Genomic DNA, 20,784 nt, shown 5'->3' on the forward strand with positions numbered 1-20,784 from the left:
TGTGATAAGTGATGGTTATAAATCACAAGGTCTAGACAGCGTCTTACTCATATTATCTTTGGTACGATAATTATTGCAAGCACAGGGTAGAGCGAAAGCATCTCAATATTTCAAAGAAAACCGACGCGAGCTGGCATTTAGCTAATGAGACCAATTGCAATTTTCAAGAGTGATAAATTAATGGAATTAGCAAAAGCTTTGAGTGCATGCTAAATGAGGCTACGACTGGTACGCACACTTGCCCACGGTCTGTGCCATCGTGTTTTACCAATCTAAAGCAAAGGATTGGCGAGGCTTGTCCGTCACTTGAATAATACAACGAAGGGCAGTTGGGAATACAATAATTCGTGACAAAAAACTAATTTGGTGCACAACAGCCTTTCAGTAACCAAGTGAGACGTTACAACAGTGTGCCCCAACTTATTTGCCAAGACCATTGTCCGTCACTAATTTCACGCAACGAATTCAGACACATCGGCAGTCGGAGTGGGAAGGAGAAATAAAGATAGACCGGAGGAAGTTGTGGGGAGACCAGAAAAATTTGAAAACGCGAAGCCGGAAGTACATTTTGTTACTCGTATTAATTTGGGAAGCACAAAGCCATTACCTGTTAGCAGTTAGCACGAGAGTGCTGCACTCACAGTGCGGGCCCAACGGACAATGCAAATGAAGCGCGAGACATTAGCGCAGCAGCACTCACCACGGAGTAGATGGACGATGTGCAGGAGGCCAGGGAGAGGACAGACCCGTGAACTGCAGAGCACAAGGGTCGGCGTTTAACAACCATGCTTCAAATGCACTCGTTCAGCATGGTGCTCTTACCGCCTCTGTTACTGATAGCAGTGCTTTCAATACTACACATTAATGCTACAAAATACGACATTTATCAATATTACTGCGTTCAAAGGAAATGCAGTATATATGTGCAATAGGCTGTGTCTTGGACAACAGCCCTTCTTCATAGCACATGAATACTACGTTACTACAGCTATTACTAAAGATCTTGATTTGAAGCTTTCGTGACTGCAGGAATCCATACTCTTTGGTTCTTTCGGTAAAGTTACGTCGATAGAAAAAATAATAAAAGAAAACACAGTCTAATAATAAAAGAAAATACTGTGTTTTATTTTTTATTGTGTTTTATTTCATTCTTTTTTCTATCTACGTGACTTTACCAAAAGAACCAGAGAGTTTTACTAAAGATGTTACTGTTGCTCCTACAACAATGCAATCAATAAATGCGATAGAGACAAACACACAATGACCCCATGAAATATTACATGTTTCTGCATCAGTCTATAACCCAAAAAATATACATATATTTTTTAAAATACTAATGCTTACTAATATGTTTATTAAAGCAAATACGCACATTTGTATTTATATCTCCAGATACAATATTAATAAAGACATTCTATCATGCCATCCAGATGTGTAATAAAAAAAAAGAATGTAAATCAACAGTAATTTTCTCACCTAACTCATTGCTACTTGCAAACATTTTTTTTTACTCATTTAAAATTGTATTATGGCAAGACTGATCCCTGCCATAGTAACGTGGAATTTCTACTTCTTGTCACTGGGTCAACAGTGAAAATAAACATTGCAAATCCACAACATTCACAATCTGAGTACTCCAACACACCGGTGTGCTGTACTCGTAACAAATTGGCACGTTCTGTTTCCGTGACAAACCTTTACTAATTGGATGTGTCGGATGGTGGTGAGTTTAAGGACACATTTATATTTACGCGATCCAACCCAAAAAAAACGATGTTATGGATGCTATTGGTCGTGAAAGCCTACGTGTTAAACCAAAGAATAATATAGTCTACAATCTCGACTCCGAGAAAGTCCTTTCAAAGATAAAAAATGCGAGAGACAACGAGGACATTCGCTGCAGTAAACTTATTCACCAAGACATTCAAACTTCTCTCTTCCCAAATCTAGGACTGCCTCTCCACCCTCCTCCAACTCCCCCCCCCGACCCCTCCTGCAATGCCCTCCGCCACCTCCCACTCGCAGTGGCCACGAGAGGGCAGCGCACGCACGTTGCTCGGTGCAGTCGCGGAACGAGGTGGAGCGGCTCAGAGCCTTGGGTCGTCCGTCCAGGGAGGCGGCGCTCAGCCGCTTGGCCGGGCCCTCTCGGCCCAGCTGCTCGAAGGAGCCCTGGGGCCCCAGCAAGCGCGGTGACGGTGGCGGACTCGCCGGTGGCGGGCTGGCGAGGCTCGGGCTCACTGGAACGGAGACAACAGCAAAAAACAAAGAGCGCGACCAGTCCCATTAGTTGTATGCACGTGTGCATGTTGAACTTCTTTCGCACCGTACGTAGCCAACCGTGCTAATCGTTGCACGCACTGAATGTTTCCCATGTCGCTGGTTAAGCTAAAGTGGGACCTTTTTTGCCAGTATTAAAAACCAAAAAGGTCCGGTCCCATGATATATCTGCTCACCCCAAGCTATAAATGCTGTGATATGTGTGGCATTGCCTTTGTACTGTTCGCGTTTTGGCATTCTCTGGTCTGATACTGGGGAGACTTGGCCATAAAGAAGGCCGTCTCTTGTGTAGGCCATCAGTTCCAAAGACGATGCCCAGTATATTATCAGAGCATATTCTTTGGGATTTTCGGTAAAGTCACGTAGATAGGTTCAAAGAACATAACAAAAAACTACGACGTTTCGATCGCAACACAAGCGTTCGTCTTCCTGTTGCGATCGAAACGTAGTTTTTTGTTATTTTTTTATTTTCTTTGAACCTATCTATGTGACTTTACCGAAAGACCCAAAGAATATGAATTCCTGCAGTTACGAAAGCTTTAAGTCAAGAATGATCAGAGCATGTTTTAACACGTAGGCTTTCGCGACCAATATCCATAAAACAAGTTTTAGGGTTAGATTGCATAACAATATAATTGTGCCGTTAAACCCGCCACCACCGGACAGCCAACTAGTAAGGTTTGTCACGTAAACAGAAATTGCCAATTCGTTACTAGAACAGCACACCGGTGTGTTGGAGAGCAAAGCCACAACATTTACAATCTGAGTACGACGTTTCGCCAGTAATTACAAATGTATTATAGAGCATGTTTTATTTGCATGTTCAACATAAGTAGGTTTGGTTAATGCAGACTTGATTCCTTGCAAAAGGTATCCATTTGGTGTTTGAACATCTATTATTTTTCAAACTATGCTAAAGTATTCTTGGTTCTTTCGGTAAAGTCACGTAGAAGGGAAACAATGAAATAATACAAATATAAAACAATATTATTTTATTGTTTCCCTTCTACGTGACTTTACTGAAAGAACCAAGAATATGAATCCCTGCAGTCACGAAAGCTTTAAATCAAATTCATGCTAAAGTAGGTTAACCAGGCCTGCATCCACAGCGACAGCGAGAGGTTATTGTGGATATGGTGTTTCGGGAGTGGAATTACCGTATTTTCTGGGTCACCAACCCAAATATAGAGATATTCGAAAAATGGCAATTTTGAACATCATGACCTTTTTATTAAACAAAAACATATTGTTACCACAGAGCCCTTGCTATGTCAATATACTTGTGATCTCGAGATTAAATTATCTTGGAAAATCAGTGGGAATTTTGCACCCTAAGTGGTACCAGACCAAACTCCCTTGGCTCATGGGCGAAGACTGACCCAACTGAAATTGAGCGAGCCATCTATTAAAGCTGGCAGCGCAAGAGGGGGTGGTGGTGTGGCCAGCATCATCGCTTGCCACCTTTTGTCTCCCGCAGTTACACCCTGCACAAAGTAATAATCAATTCCAAGCCGAATTGACCTCTGGGAGGCACATGGCATAATTAGTTAATTATGTAATCAGCAACTGGAAATGGAACCCAGATCACCAGCTTCATAGTCACAATGCGCTGGAACGTGAACAGATGAACACACACACACACTATACATAATACAGAATACATGGAATACGCACGCACACACACATGCACCCATGCACAACCATACACAATTACAAAAATCCCCCATACAGACTGTAACATACTGTTGTGGCAAGTACTGTTAGTGAGCACCTATCAAGGTCGACACAGCGCACGAGAGGGTGGGTGGCCAATACCACGCCCGGCCGCCTTTGTTTCCCCAGTGACGATATTTACACATCACACCAGGCACTCATTTGAGGCTGAGTCGACCGAGGGGAGGCCCAGGACCGGTCAGATATTTGTCACTGGTGTTAGCCGTGAGCAGGAATCGAACTCTAGTGGTCGGGTTTGTAGCGCAGCGTGCTAACTGCTACACTACCGCCCCCTCCCACACCCATACACAAAAGACAAAGATTCCCCCTGTGTAGCCTCTGACAGACTATAGGGGCAAGTGCTTTTAGTAGCGAGTAGCACCTATGAAGGACGGCACTGGGGCACACGAGGGGGTGGGTGGCCAGCACCATGCCTGGACATCCATACATACACATCTACAGACATGCACACACGCGGCACGCACACAATCATATGGGCGGCACAGTCAAGGTCAATGCCAGTGGTTGCTCCCATGGCTGAGATCCCAGCACGGCCCAATAATTGGTGGTTGTGAAGCCCCCACTCATCGTGTGGGCTGGCAGACAAGGAAACTAAACGCTGGGGGGTACACGGTGACTAATAACGTGGCAAGCTCAAATTTTCCAAAATTTTCAACGGCCCAGGGCAGTGCGGGGATTCTGGGAAAGTGTCACGAGGCTAAGCTCGGCACTGCTCAAGTCAACGTGGCCATGGGGGCCTCTCCTCTTTTGCAGGGCTGCTAGTTCAACACTATTCCACTCTTAAATACAGCGCAAGTGATAAGGAAGTGGCTTTGAAATAAAAGATGTACAAATAAACGTTAATTGGAAAAAAAATCCCAAATGCATCATTAACACTGCTTCGTAATTGAATGTTTGTCATGCAAAACAGTGATAAAGAAAAATACACGAAAAAAACTAAATATTTTGAAATCTCAAAATACTCTTCCTTCCCTGTTAGTTTCTAACTGGCGATTATATTCATCACCCAATGAGTCACGTCGGTGTGGGACCCCGCCGTTCCATCGTTGTACGGAATCCACATATTTTTAAACGAGCGGTGCGTGATGATTTTCGACGTGTTGTTATAGACCCAAGGCCCGAGCCTGGCCGCTGATCTAATGGAAAAGTTGTTTATGCGCAGGGGGTGGGGGGAGGCAGAAATCTGGCACCTGGCAGCTGGTAGCGCGAGGCGAGTGAGCTCAGGCTGGGCAGCGGGGCGAGGGACAGGGAGTCGGGGCTCTCGCTCAGTCCCAGTACGGAGTGGCACCTCTGCTGCTCCGCAATCTCCTCCGAGCTCCTCCCGTACGCCATGCCATACCTTGAACGAGTGCGCGCAAGAAACAGTTGGATCTCATATATAGCTCAGTTTAACACGTAGGCTTTCGCGACCAATATTATCCATAACAAAAAAATTTGGTTAGATTGCGAAAATATAAATGTGTCATTAAAACCGTCCACCGCCTGCCACAGCTAATTAGAAAAGTTTATCACGTAAACAAAACGTGCCAATTAGTTCCTACTTCAGCACACCCATATATGTCAAGCCATGTGTATAAGGCATGCAGTGGTGCAGAGGATTGTACACCGCACTTCGAACACGGCGATCCGAGTTCAAATTCGGCCACGGCGAACATCATTGTCGAGCAATATACCAACCAAAAGGCACTCACAAACACACAAGCAGCATGTGCACGCACACACACACACAAATGCACTCACGTTCAGGGGAACCGTCAGCACTCACCTCTCGAGCAGTGACTTCCCAGCCACCGCTTTCGACGGAGACCCTTGGCTGCCACCGCCACCGCCGCCGCCGCCGCCGCCACCGTCGATCCCCATCTCGGTGGCCGCAACCGGGTGGAGCAGCGGCGTGGCCTTGGGGTCCCGAGCGCCGTGCGCCGCCGGGTGGGTGGGCGAGCCGTACGACGTGGGCGACGCGTAGTGGACCGGCGAGCCGCGGAGGCTCGCCGGGCGCCCCTCGGCGTGGCCAGCTCCGAACCCTGCGGCGGCCGGGGGGGGCCCCAGCGACTCGCAGCTGGTGTTGCGGCTGCAGCCGAGCGAGGTGTAGCTGGCGCCGCCCTTTGGGTAGGGGCTCGTGGACGCGGCGGGCACGTGGCAGCACGAGTCGGCAGACTTGGCCGACGCCGGGCTCATCGGCGGAGACTCGGGGGCGCCGAAGTCGGACGCCGGCGGCAGGAGGAGCAGGGGGGAATAGTCGAAGTCTCGCGCCGCGATGGCGGCGGTGGCGGGCGAGGAGGAGGAAGGGGGTGGAACGTCCCGTAGGGAGGAGACGGTATCGGTGGCGGCCGCGTGCATGGGGCTGCCGTCGCCGCTGTCGGGAGCTCGGCCCTCGCTCGAGGTGGCCACGGCGGCGCCGCCGCTCAGCTGCCTGCGCATCGACAGAGCCGGGGTTTTGGGCTGCTGCTGCTGCTGCTGCTGCTGCAGCTGCCCGACCGAGGCTTTGGCCGCCGACTCTGCTGCCGATGCCTTTCCCTTGGATTTGTAGCCGAACGACCTGCACAGTGGGAGAGGCGTCGGTTAATCTAACGGGCACCGTAAATGATGGGAAATGCAGAAGGCAGAAATGTGTGGAGCAGTGGTGTAGCATGGTAGCCTGAAGCCTGGATCCCTCCACACACACATGTACACACACAAAGACAAAGACCTGGCATTTAGCCGTTAGCAGACTATTGGAGCAAGTGCTGTTAGCGAGGAGCACCTTTGAAGGCCGGCACGGCACACGAGGGGGTGGGTTGGTGGCCAGCACCACGCCCGGCTGCCTTTGTTTCCTGAGTGGTGATGCTTACACGCCACACCAGGTACTCATATGAGGCTGAGTCGACCTAGGGGAGGCCCATGACCGGTTCAAATAATCGTCACTGGTGTTGGTGTCTGTAAGCGGGAATCAAACTCGGGCCGCCGGGTTCGTAACGCGATGCGCCGACCGGTAACCGACCGCTCCCCAGGCATGCACATACGACCACAAGAGTGAGAACAGCTGCCACTTGCCACTTAGTGACAGTGTCGTCGCACGTCGCCCGTGCCAGGCTAGGCACGTCTAGCCTGGCACGGGCGACGTGCCGAAGGCTCGCCGTCACGAGGTCATGGGACAGACCCAAGTGCCGTGGGCTAACCCGTCGCACACACGCACACGGAGACAGCGAAAGCCACCGACTGAGCCCGACGCACATGCGGGACGCGGGCGAGCTGACGCCGGAGTAGGACAGCTCCTGCTGGTACGACCCTGGGTGGAACCCCGGGCGCCCGCCGAGCTTCGCCTCCCTGGACGCGGCGCACTCCGTGTCGGCGAGCATCGCCTTCTCGCGGTCCGTCTGGTTCGTGAGCGACGTCACCGAGCCGCCGAGCGTGAACTTGGCCGCCTCCTTCAGCGTCGTCCCGCCCGCGGCGCCGGCCGCCCTGCCGCCGCCGCCGCCGCCGCCGCCGACGCTCATCTCCCCCGTGTAGCGGCTCTTGCCGTACGCCGACTTGGCGGGCCGCGGCAGGCTGCGGTACTGCGGGCTAGCGCGCGCGTTCATCAGCCCCATCTGCTCCGTGACCGGCGTGCTCTCCAGGCTGATCTTCCTCCCGGCCGCGCCGCCGCCGCGGCTCAGGGTCCCGCCGAGCCCGCCGGACCGGGCCGTGGGGATTTTGCCGACGGTCGCCGAGCCGCTCCGGATCGTGGCGCCGCTGGCCGTCACCATCGCTCCGCTGGCGCCCGAGCCAGGCTTGCGGATGCCAGTGGCGGTCACGCCGCTGGGACGCGCGAGGCCGGAGGGCGGCTTGCGCGTGTCGTCGCCGCCCAGCACGCTGCGGCCCGCGTCGGACACGGCCCGCTGGATGCGGACGGGCTTGGGCGACATGAGCCGCTTCTCGGACGCTTTGGCATCGTCCGTTTTACCTGCAAACACGGGCGAGCAAAGTGAAAATTCGTTCCCACGATGGACGTTGAGGGTTACAGGGCAAGAAAGACGTTTCAACGAAAGCAAAAACGCGATGAACAACGCGCGGAGAAAAAAAAAAAGAAACGGCGACATGGACAGAGCGAGCACGGTGTGTTCTCGCGCGTGGGGTCGCCGGCCCCGTGAAACCCTCACCCGTGGTCTTGAGCTGCGTCACGCGGCTGTTCATCCTCGATGAGGCGGCCCCGGCCGGCGTGACCGCCCCACCCGCGGCCGCCGCCGTCGTCACGGCCGCCCCCCCCGCCGCCGTCATTCCGCCCGCCGCGGCCGTCGCGCGGCTCCCCATCCCGTACTGCCCGGCCACGGGGAGGCCTCTCCTGCGGGCCCTCTTCTCCCGCTCGCCGTCCCCTCCTCCGGCCTGCGAGCTCCCGCCGCCCGCCTCCACGGAACGCCGCCCGGCGGCCCCCCATTCGCCCGCTCCGCCGCCACCGCCGTATCCTCCGCCGGCTCGGCCCGTCGTGCCGGAGCGCGTGTCGGCACGCGAGTCCGCTTTCTTGCGGCCCTCCCGTGGGAGGCTGCAGTACCACCCCGAGCCGCCCTCCCCCAGAGAGCACTTCTCCGCATCCGTCTTGAGCTGTCGGGATGTTGACGAGTGAACAGGATTAAGCGTGCCACTTGGTGAGGTTGCACGGTGGCAAGGAGTTTCATTGTTTTGGTTTTTTCGCCACTTGCTTTCTGTATTACTTTGCCACCTAGGCCTCCCGTGCAAACAGAGACCTTTGATCTCAGTGGGCGCTCGCCCGGTTTTAATAAAAATGTTGATTGATTTGTCGAATCAAGGTTGCAGCCAACCTGTTATGCAACTCTGGGTTCTCGAATGTAATTATCAGTCGATGACTCAGCTCAGTCACCAATGGCTGCTCACAAAATAAATCACGTCAAATGTGCTGTTTCATTTGACTTATTCCAGCTCTGAGGATTAAACCTTTCCGTTTGATATGCATGCAATGAAGAATGTAACGGCATATTAAAGGTTTGCCCCAAGTGTGGATAAAGAGGCCTATCAATGTGGGGCACCATGGTGGTGCAAGGTTATCTCTCTCGCCGGCTATGTAGGAGATCGTGGGTTCGATCCCTGACCCTGACAATGCTTGTAGTATATTTGGATGCCGTGTGGATATTTCTCCGGGTCTTCAAGTTTTTTACTCTACATTTGGAAACATGTATTTAGGTCATTTGGCAGCTACTATAAATTCCCACATGTGGTGATATAAGCCACTTCGATGAGCTATAGAGTGTGGCAAGGTCGTCTCTGCTGAAGAGTTAATAGCTCAGTAGGCTCTACCTGGTGAAATAAAATAGTTTTGGCTTCAAGTGAGGTCATCTTTTGGGATGGTGTATACCGCACAACGTGGTGTACTGCAAGCTGCCAGAGGCCTGAATGGAAAGTTACTCATTTAACAGCACAATTGGAATTAAATTTGAGAGAAAAGGCAAAACTACACCGATGCAAATAAGATCTATGGGACCAGTGCTTATTCTGGGAACTAAAAGCCAGGTGGACTTGCACGGAGAAATCTGGGAGGGGAATTAATATCCTCAGAGCAGATGTTGCTAGGTTCCATCGGAAGCATTCTGCTTTTTAAATAATTTTTTAAAATTTACACAATTGAATCGTTAAAACGACACCGGTTAATTTTCGGCAATGGCAAAAATCCATGTGCGCATGCTTTTTTGAAACACAATTCTGTAACTAGCCATTCTGTATTTTTTTCTAAATTAAATAAAAGTAGAATTTTATGAACCCACTGCCAGATGAAGGCCTCCCAATGCCCTTCGACCGTGGAGGTTTGTTGACCACACTCCATCACCCTGGTCAATACGGATCGATGAAGGGGGGTCACCAGGACTGATCCAGACACTGCGCACCACTCACGAACTAAGGTCACCAGGTTCAGCATGCTAACCACTGCGCCACCACTCCACCCTCTTCCTAATTTTATCTTCCTTATTTTCACTGCACAATATTTGGTGCCGACTATACTTCCCCATTAGAATTCAAAGTTGCCGTCGCTCAAAATTAAGGTCATAGGCTTGTGCGCGCGCATGACGTCTTGAAATTTGAGCCCTGAGTTCACGATGTCCCTTGTCCTTCCCGACATCTGCATCACGTTATATTCTCTTTATATTTGTGCAGAGAGACAGGCTTTGGGAAAGTGGCAATGTTATTTCTCCCGGAGCCCACAGAGAGCAGCTGTCTCGTATTTACATGGCGGTATCAGTGGAGGCCCAGGGAATCTCTATAGGACCGAGACCACTGGAAAGTATAGCTGCAAGTGTCTCAAAGTAAGAGGCTAAAACTGTATAGCCGGCATGTAATTAATGCATCCATTGATCATGCATTATTACGCTCTCGATAGATGCAGCAAATCGTGAGGGGAAGAATCGATGGTTTGCAATGTTGAGCATATGTGCAAATTAGCTCCAAACGCCATGTATCAGGCTAATGGTGATACGGTACAGACAAGACAACAAGAGAGGGAGGGAAATACAAATCAGACAGTAATACTGAGTGCACGAGATCATCAGTTGTGATCCCGAATCGTGATCTAGAATCACGATAATTCGCCGAATCAGCGGAGGCGTGAACGTTCCTCGAGTGTACGCGCAATAGCAAGCGTCTTCTTTTTTACGGCTGATGTAGGTGCAGAGCAACGACTACAATGTCACATTCTGGTGGTCAAGCCGGACAACCACGTCAGGAGCAGCGGAGTGCGTCGCCGTGATGTCCTGTTCGTATTTGTGAATCGGGCATCACGTTGTTATATTTTGCACGGTCTGTTCTGGATGACCACAGTCACACACTACTGGAGAGTTTTACATTTTCCCATTTTGTGCATCAGGTATCTACATCTGCCGTGGTGTGTGCAGGGTCGACCAGGAGCTTCGCAGAAGATCAAAGCCACGCTTACCAGCACATTGTATTTAGTTTGTTGTCCTTCCACCGCACCTCCGTTTAGCACGGTTAGCTACGATCGGTGCGAAAGAAGTTCAACATACATACATACATTCACGATTCCTGTTTACGAGGATCCCTATCATCGTCGTCATCGGTCGCTCAAACCGCCCGGGCTCTCACCTGCAGGCTGAGATTCTTGCGGCTGTTGGTGGGCGTCGTGGGGTAGGAGCTCACGGACGAGCTGGTGTTGAGGTCGTCCGTGCTGATGTTGTCGATGGTGTCGCTGAGTCCACTGCTCACGGAGCTACTATCCTCCCAGCTGAGGGCACAGTGACGAACGCAGCAAGAGTGAGAACGAGCTCGCGCACACACACACACACACGTGTGTACCAACTAGCAAGGATAAAGATCGCGCCGTGTAGCTGTTCACAGACTGTTGGGTCAAGTGCTGTTAGCGAGCACCTATGAAGGCCAACACGGCACACGAGGGGGTGGGTGGCCAGCACCACGACCGGCTGCATTTGTCTTCCCAGTGGCGATGTTTACTACACACCGTGCCAGCTACGCAATTTCAGGGCGAGTAGACCAAGGGGAGGCCCAGGACCAGGTCAAATATTCGCAACTGTTATTGGTCATGAGCGGGAATCAAACTCGGGTTGTCCGGTGCCACGGCTGTCCGTGAACACAAATCGAACGGTCACGTGCACGAATATACGCACGCATACACGTGCACGCCAAAACACGAACACGCACACACCGCCGACACACCACCCCACGCATTCATACGCGTCGAGGTACCAACACGAACGCGCTCAGCCGTGCGTCTCCTCCCGCCCCCACCCCCCCCCCCCCCACCCCCCGAGCACCGCACGCGACACAGCCAACATGGCCAGCCGGGAAACATCACTTCAGCGACCGCGTTTCGTGGCAGCGGAGAAGAAAGCCCGCTCCCTGAAACACGAGCTCGTTGCATGTTTTGCAGTTACAGGGCTGCGTTTGTTAATGACGACAGCAGTGAAGTGTTTTATGGGCAGCCATATGGCTCACTACAACAACAACAAACCCCGTGTTTTTTCCCATACATTACCTCAGGTCACCCTTGAAAAAGAGATTCGGAATCGACGCCGGACTTCATGTGACACGTACAGCACTGTGTGAATCCGCTGCTGGATGATGAGGACCACCGCATGCCATGCAGGTCGTGTTTGGTAATTTGACCATGCTTCACCACACCAGATAGCGCTGGTTGGTGAAGGCGGGGAGCATAGATTAGGAGAGTAGAAGTAATGTACAACAATGGATTTGACCTCACTCCACCCTGCTGCTGCTTACCAGAGGCTATAATCCCTGTTATTGATGGTGATCACCCATCCAAGCACTATTTAGGCTCTGCCCTGCTTGGCTTCCAAGCTCTGCTGAGATTGGGAGATTTGGTCTCAAATAGGTCTTTAGATTAAGGATACCAATTCTAGATTAATATTTTTAACGACAGCACCATCCGATTTTGCACGGTTGACTATGTACGGTGCAAAATAAGTTATACGTATATACATAGATGTAAATTGTACAGTTCTAAGAAGAAAATTTATGTTTAGTGAAATTAAATTTCGACCGTAATAATGAGCCACGTAGCAGCTGCACCGGGATGATTCATTGCACATTGAAGGGAATAATTAATCCCAATCGATTTCTCACAGAATTCACCACTCACGGTGGAGTTGAAACCCTTTTGTTAACCGTGATAAAACCAATTATATAGAGTTAGCATTGATCATCGTCAGCATCATCGCAACCTAAATAAACAAGAAAAGATTTTAATTTTTTTATTCCCAAAAAAAAACCCCTCAATATTCCAAGAGCTGCAAATGCACTGCGGTGAATACGAGACATTGAAGGTCTCCTTAATAAATAAATAAATGCTGCAGACCGATCCTTAAAAGGCCGTGTGAGGCTCCCAAGCCGCAGGTTGCCGACCCCCTGGTCTAGCCACTGCCGGATGAAGGTCGCCCCATGCCGGCACTGGCAGAGCCAGTGGGGGGGGGGGGGGGGTAGGGTGGCACGTGCCCCCCCCCCACTGATACGATCGAAATCCCTCATTTCTTTCGGATCATTGGGGTTTATTAGTAATAAATCGGCATTTTGCGACCCCCACTGCCACTGTGTAGCATATTATTACGTGCCAGGGACTCTATGAGATAATAGGACAATGGTCTGAGTCCATAATTGGCAATAAGGAATGGCAAAGCAGTTATAAGTGACTCAGAATTATGCACGGTTGCGTGTACAGTCCACGACTTCCCTGAAGGCAGCAGCACCTTCAGCGAGCGCGATGCCGATCACACAACACGGTTCGAATTCGACCCTCGATCGATGGCTGTGCCATCGCCACACACGCGTCGAATGAAAAGCAAGGGACAAGTCCTTACTTACGAACAGCTCCTATCATTTGTCATTGCTGGAGGGGTTGCCCCCCCAACCTGAAAATCCTGGCTCTGCCATTGCATGCCGGTATCCTTTGCGTAATAATAATAATACTCAAGAATTTCGATTTAAAGCTTTCGTGACTGCAAGGATTCATCTTCTTTGGTTCTTTCGGTAAAGTCACGTAGAAGGAGAATAAAATAATAAATTGATAAAATTTTATCAATTGATAAAATTGATAAAATTTTATCAATTTATTATTTTATCAATTGATAAAATTTTATCAATTTATTATTTTATTTTATTCTCATTCTACGTGACTTTACCGAAAGAACCAAAGAAGATGAATACTCAAGAAATTACATTTACATTTTTCTTCTTTGGTTCTTTCGGTAAAGTCACGTAGAATGAGAATAAAATAATAAATTGATAAAATAAAATAACACAATAATATTCTCACGACGTTTCGGCCACAACACAAGCGGCCTTCATCAGGTGAAGGGGGCGAGACTGTCTGGTAGGACAGCGCTGGAGTGCTCCAGCGCTGGAGTGCTCCAGCGCTGTCCTGGAGTGCTCCAGCGCTGTCCTGGAGTGCTCCAGCGCTGTCCTACCAGACAGTCTCGCCCCCTTCACCTGATGAAGGCCGCTTGTGTTGTGGCCGAAACGTCGTGAGAATATTATTGTGTTATTTTATTTTATCAATTTATTATTTTATTCTCATTCTACGTGACTTTACCGAAAGAACCAAAGAAGATGAATCATTGCAGTCACGAAAGCTTTAAATCGAAACATTTACATTTTGTTTCCACCTCTTTGGGTATTTATTAGATATTGTTCTTCCCATGATATGTTCCCGTGGTACTGGATCTAAAGAGGTGGCAACCTCCAACTCTCACCATCTCCGCCCCCCCCCCCCCCCCATTACAAAACATTTTTGGAGAAAATAAACAGCATATGAGCGACGTGTCGGTAACATGATTATATAAATAATGCAAGTCAACTGGGCGAAACAATTGTATAAAACAATAGCACGGGCTCCTTCGAGTAATCGCGCCCACCAGCTGCGCTAACATTTCAAATTCAAAACTACACACGATGCCGGCGTTACAACTTGCGATGATGACGATGCCATTCTGTGTCCCGTGCCGTAATTCCGTTGCCGCCGAATCGACCAATCACAGAGCCCCATCCTCTGTGTTCCAATGCCCTTGCTCAGTGGGGACATCTGCGTGCCACTCTCGTGAGAAACACGCACACTCAGCAATGGAGTGGGTGTCTTGACAATAATTAATAGCTTACAATATGATTATTAAAATCCCATTGTCCAGAAAGTAGGTGGCTGCCATTGAGAGTAGTCAGATTCAGTGGATTAAAAACCTGGATTATTTGGTGCATTGCGCATGACAAGATTTATTATTAAGTTTAAAAAAAATATTATAAGTTGATTATAAAGTCTTCAAGTGATGCTTGCATGGGTTAGATTTATATATGGTCACGTGGTTGTTGTTTTTTTTTCCCAAGACTCCTCTCAAGCAAATTTTGGGAAAGTCGGTAATCGGGATAACCAGATATCCGGCTGCTGCAAAATGCTGCAGGCTGCCACCTTGTGCTGCCCTGCAGGCTGCCACCTTGTGTGCTGCCCTGCAGGCTGCCACCTTGTGCTGCCCTGCAGGCTGCTTGAGCGGCAGCCTTTCGAACTTATCGAACTTATTAGCCACATCAACGGCTCCGACCTATTAATAAACTCCACGTTCAAATCCAATAAAATTTGTTTTATACATTTGTGGTGCCCATTGGAAAACATACACTGGATATCTCAGAATATTGAAGTCAGCCACCTCAAAGTCAAAATCCTGGCTCCGCCCCTGCTCTCAATTCAAACCAATCAATAAAAATGCAAAACTAAGACTGCTCAGTTTCTGCCACTTGGTGGCAGAACGGTGGCGGCAGAGAAGGCAACACAAACTGTGGAGAGGTGAGAGGCGCGGCAGTGTGTGTGGGGGGGGGGGACTGGTGGGTTGTGGAACAAAGTGAGGAGTGGTGGTGCCTTCGCGAGTGTACTCCACTACGAACCCCGGCCACCTGCGTTCAATTGCCGGTCGTGGCTAACATCATTTGTCGAGTAATTAAAAAATCGGCACTGGGCCTCCCCTAGGTTAACGCAACCTTAAATGAGTACTTGATGCAGGCCATAAATAGTCAGCACTGGGGAGATAAAGACGGCCGGGCGTGGAGCTCTCCACACCACCCCATCCTTCACCGTGTCAGACTTGGCAGGCGCTCACTTAGAGCACTTGCCCCGACAGCCTGCAAGAGGCCACACGGGGGTTCTTTGTCTTTGGGGCAGGGGGTTCTTTGTCTTTGGGGCAGGGTGACACGCGGAGCGTGCGACAGATGGGAAGGGGTGAGGTGTGGGTTGGGCAACGTGAGCTGGGGTGTGGGGCCTTGCCTGTCTCCTTCTCCCGGGGTGAGGGACATGACCCGTGGGACCTTGGATCGCGCTTGGGGGCCCGGTTGAAAGAGGCTCAGCTTGTGGCTGGAAAATCCCGATCCGCCGTCCGTCAGGTACCTGTCACACGCACACATGTCGCCCAACGCGACGGTCAACAGGCAGCACGAGCAGACCCTGTGGTCACGCACGCAGAGGGAGGTATCAACCAACGCTTTTTTCTGCTGGTTGCAAAATTACACTCGCAGGATATTGGCAATATTCTTTGTGAGGCTCTGTTCAACAAATTGTGGCATCTTCAAGGGGTAACGTTGAAGATTGCCAAATATGCTGAAACTTCTGATGCTCCTATTTGTAAAATTTGCCTCCGTAATTATATTGATGATGCTCCTGAAAATTATGATGATCATAACATGCTTCTTATGATAATGATGCAGAGGACAAAGCTATATCCTCCTTCTGTTTAAGGTGGCAATGATAGGGTTCTCAATATGATGATAATGATGACAATGACAACGATGCCTGATGACTATGCTTTAACAGTGGTGCAGCACCTCGATTGCTGGCTCACGCCACTGCTGGCAGAAGGGGCCTCCCGTCAGAGGGAGTTCTGGAGAGCCCCTCTAGTAGAGGGCATTTGTCCTTCTCTTCCACACTGGCCAGACATCATAGAAGAGTTGGGAGTGCTCACAGTCTACTCCACCACACGCTACCTGCCGATCGACTAACCGATGACGCTTTAAGGGCCGCCAAAGCTCACATGGGCAACAGAGAGAGAGAGAGAGCAGTTGCATGTGAGCAAAGAGGGCCAAATAAGAACCCAACAGCACTTGAGCAACGGTGTTATTATATTTTTATTTTACCTGGGTATGGCCCACTGAACTATGTACCTCTTTTTCAGAAGCGACCTGGTCACAAAAAACAGCTCAACGAATTGGCTTATCACGTGGAAATGTACAGCAGCCAAATATTCTAAACGCATGATTATTCTAAATGGGAGGGAAAAACTGGAGGACCCGGAGGAAAATTCCACGCGCCCACGGGGAGAGGGGCACGCAAACCCCAAATATACAGGTGTCGGGATCGAACCCATGACGTCCTGCGTACCAGGCGAGGGAGATAACATCTTCCCAACGCCGTGCCCCATTTCCCCGCGTGATACGTTTGCGGATAAATTAACATAATTATGCAGGAGACGCTGTACAATTCATCAATTAACTCTAACCGCCGCGCACTTGGCTTTAAATTCTTTATAAAAGCTGTTGCCCATCTGTGCGACCATGTTAATTGGCAGCTGAAATCGGGACCTGCAATTCAATTGTGAACAAAGGGTGGTCAAAGGGTTTCTCAGAATGGGCCATCAGCCACTAAGTGCAAAAGTTTATTTAGAATTATCTCATTAACTACGCATGGATGGAATTCGCCAACTAAAATAAATTCTTACAATGCACGTGTGTGTGAGAATGTAATGTTTACAATTTACGCAAAATATTTGCAAATTATATGGTGCAACATTTTTTTGGTAATCGAGTGAACAAAAATTATACAAATGAGAGAGAAAATGCTGATGAATACAAATAAGATGGGCAAAATTATTCAATTCTAGAGTTCAAATTTTGACCCAGATGCGTGATAATCCATCGAATTGCCGATTTACAAGATGCACGTCCATGTAACAGCCCTCTTGTATGTATGTATAACTTATTTTGCACCGCCGTAGCCAACCATGCTAATCGGAGGTGCAGGGGAAGGACAACAAATCCACTGCTGGATGAATGTCTGGCCATACCCTGCATGTTAGTAGACCGTACGTCACCACTCTGGGGAGGGTTGCTTCGGTAAAGTTGAATAAAGTTAATTAGATTTTTTTCTCCTGCGCTGCCCTCTGCTGTCCACAACATAGCAATGCATTCACCCGATAACACCTGAGTGTGAATGTTGAGATATATAATGTATTGCGTGTATATTTCCACATGGACAAAAAAACCCACTCCCCATGAATTTGTATTATACAATCTGATATTTAAATATAACCACGTATGTTTTTCTTAAATCTAAGAATCGCTTGAGGTTTGTGTGATGTTAATCAGTGCTGCACAGGTGTGCCTCAGCTGCATTGCATAACCTTTAACTTCCTGTAAATATAGTAATCTACCACTGGATCAGCGTCTTGCGTGGTCCGCGCATATTCAAAGCAAGGAAAGCTACACTGTGTACATGCAAATAGCCCATGTGCTTGTCAGATTCCTCTGACCAAATCGCCCATAAAGATGCCCCGATATCATCTCAGGGATCACGGCTGCTGAGCACACTTGAGCCTTGTGAGTTGCTTGTACATGTGACCACCAGGGCTGCCCAGGTGTCTTAGGTTTGTGGCTGCAAGAAGTGACCTGGTAATGGCGGTGCCGAGTGTCCTTCTCCGTTGTATGTGTCAGTTAATTTTATTCTGGGTTCTGAAGTTTCCTCTCACGAGACAAACTCTCATCCACGCTAAAACTCAAACGTTGGAATGCAGGACCCCGCTGCAATATATATTTTTTTTCTAGGCTCATTGAGATTTTCCTGAGTAAATAATTGACATTGTTACTGCTATTAATTAAAATGTTACATTACTTAAAGACGGCGAATCAGTGGATGCACTCAATGGAGCTCTGTTCCAAATGGGAGGTGCGGTATAAATAATACATAATGATGATGATGATGACAGTTCATGCACTGTGCAACGATTCCAGTGACCTGAGTTTGATTCCCAGCTGCAGATAAATGTGAGGCGTGATACCTAAACCTGTCCTGAACCACCCCACCCCCACTGACCAGCACGGTGACGTATGGTCAAACTGCTGACACAGTGACTGGAAGTGAGAAGAGAGGTCGTCATTCAGCAGTGGATTGCTCTGCGTGCATTTGCCTCATCACTGCAAAAGGTCAGAAATTTTCAGCAGCTCATCGAAAGAAGAAATACAAACTCAACGATCATTATTATCATCGTCACACAATTTGTTGGGTTTATCGCGTTCGCCACATGCGCCCCTGCCGTTCCATTTGCCTCGCCCAGCATATCTTCAGTTTTCCCCACGATTGTACTTTTGTGAGGGGAGAAAAAAACCACACATCTATTTCGCGCGTTAATGCGGTTGATAAGGAGGATTGCCAGTTTCACCCCGCACCCCCTCCCCCCCCCCCCTCAAGGTTACGGGAAATGTGGGCCCCAGTGCAGATGTGGTCGCGACATGCGAGCTGTTACCGCTGGATCGAGCGCCACTCTGGCGTGGTGAGGGCACCGCTCTCCGTGCCATTGTGGGGGAGGCTGTGCCCGTATAATTAGGCCTTGCTGCCACGGCTGCTAACCCACACAAATATAAATCTTTGTTGGTGCATCACCCCCCCCCCCCCCGCTTCGTTTGATGTTACCAGTGGCTCCGAGAGACGAAATCGACGCACATTTACGAGTCATCTCATGATTCACTGCTCCTCCCCCCCCCCAGTCTTCCCCACTCTGCATTTAATTATCACGATTTGGTACTTCAATGCGAATCAATAATCTGTAATTGTCCGCTCTTGTTGTTTCGTTTTTCAGGTTTTCTTTTTGCCATCTCCGTTCAATAGTTCATTGGGGCGGGTTGTGGCGGGTTGTGGCACGGCGCTCACAAACCGGAGGTGCCGAGTTTGATACTCTGCCTGAGCTCACGTGCAGGGCTCAGTTTGTGTGATTTCGCGTTTGTGCGGCTTACTTATTTCTACCCAAAATTCGCTATATTCGGTTTGAATTCACTCCACATGCGGCTTAAGCGGTGGGACGTGGGACATTGTGTGTGTGTGTGTGCACTGAGTGCGCTACTCGCCAGGCAGCTGTTTTCCCTTTGTGCACCCTTTTTTGGAACACATCTACTACTACTACTGCCGCGTTGAGAGAGGGAAAATGATAAAGACATGAAAAGTAAAATGTATTGTTTTGCTGCAGCAAATGTATCCCACCTCTGAGATTCAGTTGTCAGGATTCAAAGTTATTCGACTTAAATATTTACTAATTTTTATATTGTGTTCAATGCCTCTTGTGGCTGGAGGGCCCACGTAAACCTATTACGTACAACATATACAAATTGAAAAAGGTTAAATTATTGAACGTGTTTCAATGCACGTATCATGCGATGTATATGAATCGATGTGAATTGATGCATCGTAATACACCCACTGTTTTACACTGCACCAGGTATTCAAGGCCGAGTAAACCTCGTGGAGGACCAAAACTGGTTCTGATATCACTCGCCAGCGATGTGATATCACTCGCCAGCGATGTGATATCACTCAGAACTGGTTCTGATATCACTCGCCAGCGATGTGATATCAGAACTGGTTCTGATATCGCCAGCGATATCAGAACCGGCTCTGATATCACTCGCCAGCGATGCGAGTCACAGCTGAAAATTTAACTTGGGTCACGGGGACAATTGTCCAGTCCGCGCTGACCACTAGGCCACAACACCCAACGTAAACTAAACACGCACACTACGGTTACCACCTGTTATGGTTTGCTCTCATTCATCCTCCCATTGAGGTGGCCGTGCTGGCAAATACTCGAATAAGTCTCGATGTTTGTCCGTTGCATGTACATTCAACATCTCTCTTATAGTCCTGTATTGCGATACCCCCCCCCCCGCCGATAAATGTCCCGGTTCTTTGTCCACCTCAGAAGTGGCAACCGTAACACACACACACGCAAAGGGCAAGGCTGGATAATTGCCCCACCACCCCCTACCCCATCACCCCCTTTCTCTGCTGCCCGCGTATAGCCCCAGGCCCCCAGCCCGCCCCCACCGCGCACACGTGCCACGCGTCTCGTGCCAGCGGGCGACCATCATCGCGCTCACAAAGCCAACCGTGTTCGCCCCTGCCGGCGTGCTCAGGCTGGGTTATTGGTGGGGGGGTTGGAGGGTGATTTGGGGAAGGGAGGGGGGGTGGGTGGGGGGGTTGCCACGGCTGTCTCGACTTAACAAGTGGTCGCGCGAGCCACGAGGCCGGCGAGT

The 20,784-nt window shown here is 49.5% G+C and overlaps 1 protein-coding gene across 4 annotated transcripts in view; it reads right to left on the bottom strand.

The window, feature by feature from the left end:
- The window catches only part of LOC116945595 (neuron navigator 2-like), a 120,348-nt gene that overhangs the window by 31,383 nt on the left and 68,181 nt on the right, over positions 1 to 20,784 (bottom strand). For all 4 annotated transcript variants that reach the window (XM_076069434.1, XM_076069433.1, XM_076069432.1 and 1 more), the window contains 8 exons: positions 15,761 to 15,880; positions 11,071 to 11,209; positions 8,127 to 8,565; positions 7,222 to 7,930; positions 5,777 to 6,547; positions 5,202 to 5,350; positions 2,052 to 2,237; positions 701 to 753 (listed from right to left, as the gene is read on the bottom strand). In XM_076069434.1, coding sequence (XP_075925549.1) covers positions 701 to 753; positions 2,052 to 2,237; positions 5,202 to 5,350; positions 5,777 to 6,547; positions 7,222 to 7,930; positions 8,127 to 8,565; positions 11,071 to 11,209; positions 15,761 to 15,880 — 2,566 coding nt within the window. The remainder of the gene's footprint in view (positions 1 to 700; positions 754 to 2,051; positions 2,238 to 5,201; positions 5,351 to 5,776; positions 6,548 to 7,221; positions 7,931 to 8,126; positions 8,566 to 11,070; positions 11,210 to 15,760; positions 15,881 to 20,784) is intronic.

The sequence above is a fragment of the Petromyzon marinus genome, chromosome 24 (assembly GCF_048934315.1).
Source record: "Petromyzon marinus isolate PM22_M1 ecotype Great Lakes invasive population chromosome 24, UKy_Petmar_22M1.pri1.0, whole genome shotgun sequence".
Lineage (NCBI taxonomy): Eukaryota > Metazoa > Chordata > Hyperoartia > Petromyzontiformes > Petromyzontidae > Petromyzon > Petromyzon marinus.